The sequence below is a fragment of the Pavona decussata genome, unplaced genomic scaffold, assembly GCF_977016875.1.
Source record: "Pavona decussata unplaced genomic scaffold, jaPavDecu1.1 SCAFFOLD_6, whole genome shotgun sequence".
Taxonomy (NCBI): Eukaryota; Metazoa; Cnidaria; class Anthozoa; order Scleractinia; family Agariciidae; genus Pavona; species Pavona decussata.
This window is the reverse complement of record NW_028145430.1, coordinates 1,875,001-1,890,000: the sequence shown is the minus strand read 5'-3', so window position 1 is coordinate 1,890,000 and position 15,000 is coordinate 1,875,001. Positions and strand designations below refer to the sequence as shown.

The window sequence follows — 15,000 nt, the reverse complement described above, 5'->3', positions numbered from 1 at the left end:
ATCTATGTTCGTGTGATTTTCAAGCGGTAGGAAGCTTCACAGCGCAGGTGAACAATTAATTGATGCCTAACATTTGATTTATCGTTGTTAGTTTGCTCCTGAATTTGTATTCTCTCTTAATTACATGTGTATAATGGGAACTGTTCTCGTCGGTTTTGTTTGCTTTGTACGTTACGAAAAAAAATTAAATAATTTGTTGGTTTGCTTGCACCTTCGATGAGTTTTTTACTGACTGTTTTACAAAGTTCCTTGATAGTTTTGGGAGCATTTTGCCCTTTGTGTTATAAAAGCGGAATTTAAATGGACTGAAAATAAAAATTTTCTGTTTTTATTATTGTTTTTTGTTTTTAAGATGATCGAGGCAAAACAGTTTGTTAACAGCCAACGCGCCACCGGCACTGCCACTGTCTAGTAAATTTTGCTAATCAAGAATAGACTACGAGTAGTCCCCCATTTTCCCTCAGGGATAGTAGGGCGAGCGAAACGCGAGCGCGCGTGAAAATCACCCCACGCGAGAAAAGGCGACACGCGGCGGGGAGAGAGAAAAATGAGGGACTACAGACAAAGCCCAAGCTTTTGAACTAATGCGTTGCTCTCACAACGCAAAACTCTGATTGGCTCTTCCATGGCAATCTGTCAACATCTATCAAAAACGCGTCAGCCGCTATCAACACTCGACATAATCATAATTTCTGTTAATATGACAGACAAACTTCAGGCATGTCTCGAAAAACTTCCAAACGTAACATCGCTTAAACCGGAATAGACGCAAGAGCAGTGGAGGCCCTGTTGGCGGGGAAGGATGTGCTCGCGATACTTCCAACCGGGTTTGGAAAAAGTTTGATTTATCAAGTCTTTAGTATGGCGCAAACATCTGCGAACGCGAGCGTCCTGGTTATTTCACCACTCAACAGCATTGTAGAAGAGCAGGCAAAAGAAATGAACTGCCTTGGTATTCCATCGGTTCACTTGAAACCTGACATTGAGGATTGTTTACATGATATTTCGGACGGACATTTTCGAATGATTTTCGCTTCAGCTGAAGACTGTTTATCCAGGAACTTCACGGAGATCCTGAAAGGGGCAGAACCCCATTCGAAACTAAACATTTCTTTGGTTGTTATCGACAACTCCTCATTAAATAAAAAATGTTGCCAAAACGATAAGCCTCGTGTTGAGAGGGAACCACTTCATATTTTAATTGTCTTTTCTAAAGCACTCCATTTCTTGAGCTGTAATTCAGCTTACGCTCGCGGCGGCATATTTTTTTTAAACGTTGACTTGCCAAAAATAACGAATAATGTTCGGCGCGTAATGTTTACAAATTTGTGATCGGCGCATCACAGAAACTTTGAAGAAAACTCTTGGCTTCGAAGAAAGAGCACTTTACCGTTTGAATCAGCGAATTCTGCTAACGAGAACCGGAGATATAGTTTTTTCAGTCCTTGCCGTGACGCTACAAAGACAAATAACATTTTACAATGGACTGACGCCGGCGCGTGCCAAACCAAAACTTTTCCTTGCGAATGTTCAACTTCCACAACACTTTTTTTTTTTTTTTTTTTGGGGGGGGGGGGGGGGGGGGTTGGAAGAGAAGACTTCTCCGCAGAAATCGAAAAAGTCCGATAGCATTTCTTATTTTGGTGCCGCATCTTGCACAGACACGGGAAGAAAGAGAACTTGATTGCTCACATGTAATTCCAAGTTCGCACAACAGGTCAGCCAAGCGACTTTTCTCAACGCCCGCTCGTTTAGGGATCTCAAAGAGATTCTCTGTAGAAACTCTTCGTTTAAAATCACCGTAATAAGTGTTGAAGTTACATCCACAAACACGACAAAAGTCACTGCAACTTGGCTTTTTTAAAGGTCTTACAACTGACATCTTCGGCGTTTCAGCCATTCATCAGTTCTTCGCGCGAAACAACCGCGAAGAATTTGTGTTTCTTTCACTTGCAATAAATATCCCCTGCAGTTTCCCGATGACAAGGGCAATGACAGCCCAATGAGAGAAGGAATCCCATTGGATGCGCTCAATTGAGTTAGAACGTGATACGATCTTCACACTCCAAAATCAGTCGGCCGTGAAGGGTCAAAAGTTGGGCTTTGTCTGTAGTCCCTCATTTTTCTCTCTCCCCGCCGCCTGTCGCCTTTTCTCGCGTGGGGTGATTTTCACGCGCGCTCGCGTTTCGCTCGCCCTACTATCCCTGAGGAAAAATGGGGGACTACTCGTAGTCTAATCAAGAAGGCCGTACGCTATAAACCTCAGAGAAAATGGATACACTAATAAAAAAAACACACTTCAAATATATCTTTGAGTAATAAATGAAAAAAGCACTGTGATAATTCATAGCAATAAGTACAGAAATAAACTAAACAACGATCTTTGAAAAATTCACAAAAAACAAGCGAATGAATGTTTCGCGTAAACTTTGTTTTGATGAAAATGAAATCACACTTTGATTTTACATTCGCTATTAACGTCCTTTGAAAAGACTTTCAGTGAAAATTACTCACACATCTTAATCTTTGCGGTTATATCCTACTGTTTTAAGTATTTTTGTTCGTTCTCTGTCAAGATTGTCAGAAATAAATGCTAAAATTAGAAATATATGCGAGAAAAACTTGTCAGTAGTTTATGCCAACGATATAATGTTGGGAGACGTTTGTTTGACTGACTAATTTAGCTCAGAATCAATTTTTTTTAAATGAAGCAAAATGGGATGAGATGAGAAAATAAACCTCCAAGGGAAATAACGAACATGGACCGAAAAATGAGCTCAAAAGGCTGCTCTGAGGTTAAACAAGTTGCAGTGTCAACTGGCGTGACTACAAGAAAAAATTATCTTGCAAAAACAACAAAGTTTTGTCAACAAAATCACATGAATATACTCGCCTCTCTGGAGAATAACCAATCCTTTAATTCGAGTGCTGATTTTTTCGTTCGTTTACAACGTTAAGTTTCACTTCAAGAGGAAAAATTAATTGCATTTTAATTTCATTTCATCGCGCCGGATTAGAGTAAAATTATTTCTCTTCAAGATTCGGCCACTGTTTATGAAGTGCCGCCTCTAAAAGCTGCTAAAAGAGTCGATTTGTTTCTCCCGCCGCGATCCGCCTTGCTCTTTCTCCCGCTGTTTGACGGCAAAATTAGACGAGATCAGAAAATAAAACTCCAAGGAAATAATCAACATGGACCGAAAAAATGAGCTCCAAATACTGTTCTGAAGTTAGCAGTATTAGCTTAAACTTAAGTTAAACGGCGTGTCAAAACTGCAAGAAAACAATATCTTGCAAACCAGCAAACTAGCACAAAATTGTATGAATGTACTCGCCTCTTCTGAGAATAACCAGTCCCTTTATTCCATTGCTGATTTTTCCGTTCGTTTTACAACGTTTATAAGTGAGCGAAACGTTTCACTTCAAGAGGAAAAATCCAACGTTTCGTAGCGCCGGATCGGAGTAAAACGATTTCACTTCCATTTTTTGATGATGTGCCAGTCGATTTGTTTCTCCCGTCGCTAGTTGCCTTGGTCTTTCTCCTGCTGTTGGTCACATATAAAAATTGACTTTGTATCTTGTCGTCTTCAAAATTAATTTTTTGTTTTGTTTTTTTTCTCAAACGCAGTTGGCGATGCAACTTCCCTCCAAACAAACGCAGCCAGCAGCGCAGTTGGCCATGCATTTTCCCGCCGAAAAACAACCCGGGTTACAGCGCATACGCTCATCTATGTAAGCCAATGTGAAATGAGACACTCAAACCCTGTGCTGCAACACGGGGTTTTTTCGGCACCCTTTCCAGTTCTTTCTCTCTTTGTTCGTCACTCATGTCTCGCTTGTTTGCTACTGCTCTCAATCGCTCTCTTTGACGTCGAACTTCGCTTCTTTGTCGCCTGTTTTCTCGATCTCTTTCTATCTCCCTTTCTTTGCTTTACATGTTTGTAGACTTATTCATAAATTGAGTTTGTGTTTTGTCGTACACGTCGTCTTCAATTATTTTTTTTCTCAAACGTAGTTGGCGATGCAAATTCCTGCCAAAGAAACGCAGGCGGCAGCGCAGTTGGCCACGCAATTTCCCGCCGAAAAATAAACCCGGGTTGCAGTACAGGGTTTGAGTGTCTCATTTCAAGTTCGCTTACATGGAGTAGCGTTAGTACGGACGGGCGGGCGGTCCGACGGAAGTGACGTCATAACCAAACCAAAATTTCTCGCACTGATGGGTTTACCAAAATCTCTTAGCTATGGGGCTCCGCCGCGCGCGCCGTCCGCGCGCCCGCGAGCTCCGCTATGAACTCACTAACAGCATCGCGCTGGGACTAGGATTTTTTTCCGAGTCTTCGTTTCTGCCTAATTTACATTTAATATTCTGTTGTTGTTGTTTCTCCGTTAGTACGCTCACTTGGGAGGTTGGTTGGACGCATCTCGATATGCCCCAATGTGACAGCATGATGCTTTTAGTGAGTTCATATGTGCTAGATGCCTTAATGTGACAGCGCGATGCTGTTAGTGAGTTCATATGAGTCAGTACGTGTGTAGCCGCGCGATGAGGTTCCAGTCGATACCCACAATTTGACCCTTGCTCACCATAGAGTCTCCAGTAGCTCAGTGGCAGATGACTGACTTTATCGCCACCTTTAATATGTTAAGGTCCCAAAGGACAGTCAACATCGTCATGAATTTAAAAGTAGCGTCCCTTAATGTCCGGGGAGTAGCAAACGACGGCAAAAGAAGAGAGCTGTTTAATTGGCTCAAAGCAAAAAAGCTTTCGATATACATCCTACAGGAGGTGCATTGTTGCGATAACACTTCTCATTAATGGGCCTATGAACGGGGTCACAAAGCGCTTTTTGGCTGCTGGCGTTTGTATTCTGTTCAATAACATCTTTAATTTACAAATTCGTACATTTTTTCTCGATCCGAATGATCGCTTGATAATATGAGATATCGATAGATAGTTTATTAATAAAATACTTGGCAGCCCGAAAACCGAATTGCGTATTCACATATACAAAACTAGATATGCAAGTATCAAAATAGATAATTAAGAGTCTAAAAATACGAAATATATAATTAATTAAAATGTACAATCGATCGATATATACAATTAATTGAAATGTAGGATTAATCGAAAAGTATAATCGATTGAAAATTTATGATCATAAATAAAATCCTAAAAATCAAATGCATTATCGATACAGGACCTTATAATGAAGCTATAGAGCGTTTTCATTCACGTGACTACCGGCCATATTGGTTTACTGAAACAAAAGAAAGTATTTGCATAAAAATAGTGATCAATTCCCAGAGGTTTAGTTTGGGACACCAACATGGCTGCCATTTCTTTGTTTTGGGACACCAACATGGCCGCCGTGACGTCATGTGAAAACACTCCATTCTCAGAACGATTTGTGTGTAGGAATAACAAAGGGTAGCGGACGGAAAGAGTCACACATGAGCCTAATGAAGACAATCCGAGTTTCTTCCCCCTATATTTTGATCAACTATCAAGTTTTATGAGAATGATGTATTATTCTAGAAAGTGAAACAGGCATACTAGGAAAAAAAGAAATCCGAGTGCTCCTATCAGGAGTCGACTTTCCGATTACTAGTTTGGATGCTCTACCACTGAGCTACAGGAGACTCGTAGTCCGGATAAATGGTGCAAAAATGGCCTAATTGTGCACTTCGGGATAAAAGTACCAAACTTGGCACAATAGTAGTACATTATGTACTGATTGATGCTAGCTATGGACCCCACCCCAATTTGCTGAGGGGGAGGCATCTGTTTTTTTTTTTTTTTTTTTTTTTTGGCTTGGCAAAGATCCAGATAAAGGAAGGTAAAATGACCTGAATAACTTCTTCACATTCTTATTTTTTTGACAGTTGCGAAAGATTAACTCTACATAAAACATATTTAAAGCACTTTTTGGTGTAATAAGCAAAAATATCCCAATAAAGTGAGTGAAAGATTCCCTTCGCAAAGGAAGCGTTTTGAAGAAAGTTACATAATGAACGGCGATGAATTCATCTAAACAGTCTTTCTACTGCAAATTTACCCTTTGGTAGCTCCCAATTTATTTTACCATTAATATTATTGCGAGTGATTTTGAAGGGTTACTGCTGGAATAAACGAGAACAGCATGGGAAAGACAAAAGGCATAAAGCAAAGCAATAAATTGTCGGCCCACCTTGTTCGTTTCTTGTGTTTTTATATTGTGTTCATTTGCATCAATTTACGCATACGCGACAGCACTAAAGTCGTGTACTCAGCTGTTTTGTGCTCGACAGGATATGAACTGTTTATTAAAAACTGGATCATTGTATAATGTAATTCCAGTGATTTGATTGGCTTAGCGGCCATAGTACATGAGCTATGGTACCATGCCCAAGAAATAGCGACCATTAAGTTGCCTTCTCGTTGTTCTCGCAAAGCTAAATCATGCAACAAGATCTGGCAATATTTCTTGACTGGGTTTTAGTAAAACAGTTTTTGCACTCACGCTGCGTGCCTCGTTCGCTGTTTCAGCCGATCATCTGACCTCATATCCAACGATAACGAGCGTACGTGGAATAATTGCTAAATATACTCTTTTTATATTTATATATACGAGAATTGTTTTTCTGGCCCAGCCTGAATATTCTCATTTTTTCTGCCGATGTTAGACTTAAAAAATCCTTTTGAATATTCTTGACATTCCCGTTTTAGAGTGTATTAGGGGTTTACAAGTGTTTGGTGTCCAAACTCGGTATCGGTATACATTGTGCACGTGCTCTACCGCTTTACATTGCAGCCAGCGAGATAGTGCACGTTTTTATCGTTTTATTAGCTAGTTTTGCCATTTAGAGAAAGGAAGAATTTTATACATGTATGGTTTAGTTTAAAAAATATGATTGTATTGTATTTACAACTTTTCAACACAAAATTATATTCTTTTAAAAATCTCAGCCTCGGATTTATTCAGTTAAAATATTCCTCAAATTTCACAAATTTCAGCCTCGATATTTTTATAAAATAAATTCTGATAAATAAGGGAGTGTATCTATAGAGAAGGGGAGCGACTTACTCGCCACTTTGCAATCAATTTTGCATCAAACAAAAGCTGAATAGTTTCTGAATACACTTACCTGTCAGAACCCCGAGAAGAAACAATTTAAAGCCAGCAGTTTAGCTCCCTTTTCGCTGTAAATCGCTGTGCTTTTTTTTATTTTTCGTCACAGCTGCGGTCAGTCACTACGGCACAGATGCTATTCGTTTGTGCTACAGCTATGAACAGTCACCTCTCCCTGCCTACGATTATTATGTCAAAGAAATTATTCAACTTGAAATCGCGTATAAAACAGCTGAGTACACGAGTTTAGTGTTGTCGTGTATATGCAAATTGTATGCAAATGAACACATTAGAAAAAACACAAGAAACGAACTGAAGGTAAATCGATAATTTATTGATTTGATAATTTTTCATAACTTTTGTTGGTGGAATCCCCGTGTTTGAACTATGACTTTACGCTTGCGCATGGTGCTAATTATACGCGCACGCGCCTCAATTTGACGTCTTTACAAAAATTATGTTTTCTACCGGTTTTCTTCCACACTGAAGATTAATATCAATCCTACCACTTATACAATTCTAAGTGTCACACATCACTTCGAAGTGTTATTCGATTTTATTTACCTTGGTTAGTTACACGAGTTAGGAAATAAGACATTAAAGTACTACTACCATCTACTTTATTGCTTGCAAAATAGAAAAGTTGTGCAGCATAAAGTGAGAACCAAAGAAGGTGAAAGTAAATCAATCGCTTAAGGTTATTTCCCAGTTATTTATTAATCAGAGAGTCCAAAAAGCCAGATATGTGTGTGGTGCAAAACAGCCTTTTTTAATTATTACTTAAATAGTTTCCCAAAACTGCGTATACGAATTACACAAACAGAAAAATATACGAACCCCCGTTTAGCCCTTGGGATATGCGAGTTCCGCTACATTTATGTTTAAAAAAATTTGTCAACGGAATTTAATTTACCGAGACGTCGGAAAGCGTCAGCAGGTGATCAGGTCATCATTGCCACCTTGATCAGGGGAAATTTACACTAAAGTCTGCGTAGCAAGCGTGAAATGTACAATTCAGCAGGGGTGAAGAAGAAGGCCTTCGGTCTATTCATAGTAAAAATTTTGTTTTTCGTGTAAATCCGATTTCCGTAAATGACAAAGGGTCAGTTAGGGTTCCTTTTTTACTCGTGGATATGCTTTAGCATCACGAGTGATAGGGGCGTTCGGTATGCAAATGATCACGCACTCCGGTGTAACCGGAAGTGGAATAATAGCCAATCCCACGTCGGAGAGAAGCGACAGCCGGAAATAGGTCTGCGATCGCAAGTTAGATTTCTGTGGGTCGCCATTGCATGGTTTTTTTTAGTGCTTTGAACGCATTCTCGCTGCATTTTCCATCATTAGAAGCAAATGTCTGACGAAGTGACAAAATGGTGTTCTTCGAAGGGGAAGCAAAAGATTCTCGACAAATGCACATTGATACAATTTAAGAGCGATTTGTGCACCGCCTCCACTCACCGAGGCGTAAATCTTGCTGTCGAAGTCGAATCGACGGTAGGTGAGAAGACAGAAGTTTGTGACCTTTCATGTATTGTTGAATTATCTGTTGAATTTTCTTGTACTACGAGCACATACGAATAATTCCGCTACGCTCAAGACGAAACAATTGAAAATTTTCTTTGCCGCACGCGGGTCGCGTCGGGCTACGGAAATATAATTGTTCCTGGCGTTATCAATCAATGAAAATCAATCATTGATTGCAATTAATGTAATCAATAATAATTGATTGATTGATATTGATTGGTTCAACCAATCAATAGAAATTGTAACTCACTCACCGACACGTCTTAATTTTATTGATTTTTATTGATTTATATCTCTTGTTAATTACATTTTTTTTATCTTCCCTTTCCGTTGCACCAGTAAATGTTAGTACATTATCCCCTATTCAGATTGTATAGAAATTATTTGTTTTAGTTGCACAATAAACATTTCTGATTATAGGGCATTAGCCCGGCATAGAGTTCAGAGACTCGATTTAGAACTCAAGGGGGCTTATACTTGAACTGAATTTGGTACTATAAAGCAATGTAAAAGAAATGCGAAATCTGTTTGTTGAGATGGGCTTTTCATAAAATAATCAGAGAGATGGACATGAAGAAACGTTCTCTCTTTTTATGATGATTACAACAAGGATAGAATGGTGGACACCTGTGCGAAGACCGTTGCATTTAGGATCTTTTAATACTGGGAAATTTAATATAGGAAAAGGGAATAAAGTGTTGTATTTTTGAAACCATCCTCGTTTTAAATAATTAATAAGTAATGATATGATGCTAAAATTAAAGGATACCGGTTAAGTTATGATATATATTTGAACAAATAAACTTATTAAAATCATTTGTCAATTCATGTGATGCGTTTTATTGAAAAGTAAAGCGAGATTTGAATAATCAATGATAATCAATACTTATAGGGAGAGTTTCACGGTTCGGCGCATGTGCGAGCGATAACGTAAGCGCTGTCAAGCCAATTGTTTTTGGACCAATTAGAAGCGAGTACACAACACCGGCGGGATATGGCGGGCAAGTCTTATAACTTGCTGGCATAAAAATAAAACTGACCTGCCAGTGTTTCGGTCACGTTTCAGAAAGAAACAAAAAGGCTGTCCATGTAAAACACATGGGGATTTTTGCAGCGCCGCTTCGTGAATGTCCCATGACATTCAAGAAATGCCAGAATTTATGCGAACGCATACGGTTTTTTTAGTACAATGTCGATATCTCGCGGCATCGACGGTTTTGTATTACGCGCGGTTCGAAAAGCCGAGAAGCTCCCTCAAACTTACGTACTTAAATCCAGTATTTCATCAGCATTCAGTGATAAACTTACTATAGTGTGTACGCTCGATAGCCTGATTTTATTAGACCAGCGAGAAGGCGAAGAAAGAGAAATCTGCAAGCTTCAAGAAGCGATGCGACCGTTTAGTAACAACAACACTGAGCGTCCTTCCGAGATGCTGGAATGCATTTGAGAAAACTCTGCCATGGTGGCAAATCAAAACTGCGTTTGCCATTCGCAATGACCATAATTTTATAGATAAATGAATACCTTACAATAGATTTTGTAGTTTGCCGCAAATCTTGTGGATTTTTTCCTACTGCCCGCTATTCGAGCCCGCTAATAGACGATTACAACTAACTCGCACATTTGATCTCACATTTATTCGCTTCACGTCTCAGTGTTGTACAATTTTTTCTATCCAAAGCCAAACACTGATGTTTGATGCTGCTTGTCCGTCGAATTCTCCGTTTTTGACAGTTGACTTCCATATGAACAAACAGTACGATTGAAATCTAGAAAATCCTCGCGAGTTCATCCAAAGCCAGTTGGTGATCTTTGCCATTTCCAGCGAAAGCAGATGTGCCGCGAAATCGTTGTCTATTTTAAACAGACTTATCTCTTTACCAATTTTCCACGTTTGGTGGACGTATCTTGTTAACCACACAGGATTTCTACATCCACTCCACTCTGTCCGCTTCAACTTCTGTGCTTCCAGAGAGTCCACAGAACGTCCCGTCGCCGGTCGGCCGCGACGTCTCCTTACCGATCCATCGACAAAAATGTCGTTTTCGGAAGCTAAAACACTTTTAACCTTGCAAAAATCGAACTTATATTTACAACAGGAAACAAAGATTATAAAAAGTGAAGAACGAAGAGCGGATGATCCAATTTCGGGCGCGATTTCAACAGATTGTTCCACCACAAGCTCGCATCACTGTCGCATCGAATTTAGTGTCGACCCGTACAATTTATTTTTGAGCCGGTCTGCTCGCGCATGCGCTTGACCGTGAAACTCGGCCTTTATCAATACAAATCGATCATAATCAATGAAAATCGAAACTCACTCAACTTTTGGGCTTCGATTTCTATTGAGTTCCAATACCAATCATTATTATTGATTACATTGATTTTCATCGATTATTGATTTTCATTGATTGATATCGCCGGGAATTGTTGACCATTCAGTTATCAGCGATGTAATTACCACTTTCTGCTTCATTTTCCCGTGAAAAGCCACATTTAAAGAAACAAAAAAGAGGTGTGAGGATCACAGTTGCCTTTCAACACCGTTTAGGAGTACTTGTACTATTAATATCGGTGGAACAAATTTGCATATCCGTGGTTACGGTAAACTGAATTGCGCGTCTCCGATATTCTCATTTAGTTTGGCAGATTTTCATTTATGTATCAGTCAATTCCAAGCGCGATCATCCCCCCCCCCCCGGGCAACCCCCGGGCATTTGACCCCTGTTCGGCTCCACATAGTGGGGCATTTGACGCGAATAGAAACCCAACCCATCGGGCATTTGACCCGTCGAAAAAATGCTGGTCAGCGGTCGCGTTTAAAAAAGATTTGTACTCCATGTAACATGTCACAACTCCTCGTGGTTTTCGACAAAATTTATGTTGATATATGCGAGCTCCAGCATATTAAAATATTCGGAAATATGACATTACACAAGGTTTGGAATTTTCAGAAGGACGTGAGGAAAGCTGTTTTAGCGTGTCCAAGTTCCCTCAAGCTTCGTTCTCCCTTTGCTCGGCGTTCGAAGCTCGACTTGTTGGCATGTCTAGGTTTCATAACATAGTGTTTTTTATTATTGTTCTTGTTATCACTGTTTTTTAACAACGAAACCGTTCACAGTTCTACTTGTAATAGAAATATATATTCCTGAAGGGAATGCGCTTTACATTTTTTTGTGATGAAGTTGCATGCTTTTAAATTTATAGGTAAACGTAAACGCCCATTGTATTGCAACAAGAGATGATTACCATTCAGTTTATTTAATCAATGCGTAAACTATTTAACAAATCATGCAGTCAAATTTTTTGCGAAAAATGGACACGTATTTGCAAACTTCATGTACAGTTACTATAAAAGAAAAGCGAGTATCGGTACATATATCGTTAAATAACTCTCTGTTAGTTGAGTTTCATATGTGATGTTATGCATTATCTTTAATAATAAATTGTTTTAAATTTATGAATGTATCAATTTCGTTTATTTTTATATAAATAGAGCTAGCGAATACAAAAAAAAAAAAAAACAAACAACACGATGACTTTTCAGCCCCAACCAGTGGGGCATTTGACCTAGAAATCGGCCCATATAGCGGGGAAATTGATCAGGCATTTTTAAAAAAGTCAAATGCCCGGGGGTTTGCTCGGGGGGGGGGGGGGGGGGGATGATCGCTTTTGGAATTGACCCAGACATTAAATCAGGGAATCTAAACCTTCTTTGGCTTTCAGTGAACTCGCCGTTTTCCAGAGCCGTTAGCTATCCGTTCGGTACCTGTCCGTTGCTTGATGGATTACTTTTATCCCCGGGTTTTATCTTACGCAGCGAAATCGCTTTCGGTAAGCTATGCGAAGTACGACTGAAGCACACGAGCTTGTGAATGTCAGAGTGCATATTTCAATCTGGTGAAGTCACAATTTAACTTTTTAATTCATGAGTCTTTTACCGTCATGAATTTATTTATTTTCAGTGTGTTTTTCAAAATGGGGCAAGTTTTTAATAAACTGATATCATTCAGGAAGTGTTCTGTTACGGCTTAATTTAAAATCAGTGACCATGGTATAAAAATTAAATGCTACAGTTGTCGGAAAGCTTGTGCCTTGTGTGATCGAGAGCTGAAACGCAAAATCTTCAAACTCAAACCGATCCATTCGACCAAAACTATCCGGAAATTCTGGTACAAAATCAAAATGGAACGGCAATTTTCAAAAAAGTCAGTCCGTTACGAAATCTTTTGGCATTTCATTTCGATCAGACACTCGGCTCTAGCTACTCCAGCAGTGATCGACATTATTTACAAATGAAAATGTGTTTCCGTCTTACTTCACCCCAGATGCTTGAGAATTCTTTCCTCACTTTGAGGTGTTTGCTTTGATAACGAAGAAAACATTGCCCCTTCCGTTGATCAGTCGTCGGGTAAGTCGAAAACGACGAATTAAGTGAAAATATAGTTGATTGGAAGTTCTGTTTATTAAAACTGTAAAAATGCACTTACAACTCCATCGATATCGTGAAAGAACAGAATCGTTCGTCGAGGACGATTACCAGCCGTTTGAGGTTGAACGAAGGAATATCAAAGGATAATAAGCACCAGGCAAAGAGTGATGTCTCGCGCTCGGATTTCTAGATCACGCCATCTCGCGCTCGGATTTTTGAAGCACCACGTTTGAAAAACTAGTTAAAGTCTCGGCCTCGGATTTTAAACGAGAGGCTCTGCGAGCTTCGAATTTTTCCACTATACCACCTCTGGAAATATGTCCCTTTGGTCACCCCCTCCCCACCGAAAAATAAGTCAAACTGACCACCCTCCCCCCTGGAAAATCAAGTCCCTTCCGTGGGAGGGAGGGGGGGTTGGAACTACACATTCTGTTTATCGTAATCCAGCCCTTAAATTAAAGTAAAATTGCTTTTTTTTTATATCTGGTCATATACAGCTGTAGGGCAAAGAAATCATTCCACCAGTATTAAAAGTCTTTTATTAGGTGAGGGACTGGGAACATCCACCCCAAGGACAAATTTGAAGATAGGAGGCAGCCACAAACAGCTGCATAACATTTGAATCCTCAAAACTAAAAAAGAAATGGTGACGCCTCCCAAAAGGACATACCCCAAATTTGCCTGCCTTGTTTGATTCCTCCTTTACCCAAATACCTCAAATTTTTGTGAAGCTAACTCAAGTCTAAGTGGAAATGTGCTGCCCAGGCTGTCAAACCCTGACCCTGTTTATGACAAAAATATTTACACTTCTCTTACCCTGTTTATGACATGAATTAATGGTTCGAAAAAGAAAAAAATTTGTGAATAGTCAGAGACTAAATAGTTGCATTCCCCCCCCCCCCCCCTCCCCCACCCTCCATGGGGGACAAACGCGTTAACAGCCCTAAGAGCGTCTCCGCCATTCACGGCATCATCGTCACTATTACATTTCAAAGACCATTCCAAACTATTATAAATTAAAGCCACCTTTTGGTTAAACCAATGGCATCAACGGCCGCTTCCATCGCCATATCCACAAGATAACGATAGTGTCACTTTGATTCAATATACTATGACGGATGATGACACAGAACGCTTAATGCCATGTTATGTAAATTCGGCTCCATTCGTCAGGCTGTGTCGGTGGATCATCTTCTTTTGTTGACAATTTTCAACGCTACCTCTTAACCAACATCCAAATATGACTTTTAAAGCAAAAATCACATATCCCAGCCAACACCCCTACGTTTCCTCTCAGCAACCCCCTATCCCCTTATTTTCCTCTTTCCCAAACGAACGCACCCTAAATTGAACTAGGCTCCAGGGGTGATTCCCCAGTCTTCAAATGCTCTTCCCTTACACGTGTCTGTTTTCAGCCCATCTTTGTGTATCCGTCCTTCTCGGATAGCAAGGCAGATTTGACAATATGGCGGGTAGTCTGGTTTCCAGTTTTGTCCAATAACAGTCCCACTAATGTCACCAAATCCCTTCCATTTCCAATCGAGGTATTCATTGTATTTCTGCTCATTGTTGTTAAGGTACTTCAGATAATCTGCTAGCAAACTGGGCCTCTTGAAATCTCGGACTTTAATGACCGAAGTTCGAAGATTTCCGGGTAGGAACTCGTTGAGTTTGTCCGTACCCATTACAATAGGCACTGAACCAGCACTAAGAGCATGACTCAGTTGATCATCAACAAAATAATCGCAGTCCTGATTAAAAAACACCAGAGTAAATTTGTACTTTTTGGCCGTTTCAGTTTTGAGCTTTTTATAGTCTTTTCCATAGATGCCCACCAAACCGTTTTTGTTCCTCAGACAGCCACCGTACGAATCCACCGGCACAAACTTCATCAGCTGCCTCATGTATTCAATACGTACTCGCTCGCAGTGTGAG

The 15,000-nt window shown here is 39.9% G+C and overlaps 1 protein-coding gene across 1 annotated transcript in view; it reads right to left on the bottom strand.

Annotated features, from left to right (window-relative positions):
• Nucleotides 1–14,300: 14,300 nt before the first annotated feature.
• LOC146489119 (GDP-fucose protein O-fucosyltransferase 4-like) overlaps nt 14,301–15,000 on the bottom strand; it is a 12,115-nt gene continuing 11,415 nt past the window's right edge. Inside the window, exon 2 of the mRNA XM_085106095.1 lies at nt 14,301–15,000. This exon is cut by the window's right edge and continues 619 nt beyond it. Within this exon, the coding sequence (XP_084962221.1) occupies nt 14,418–15,000 (583 nt within the window). The 3' untranslated portion in view covers nt 14,301–14,417.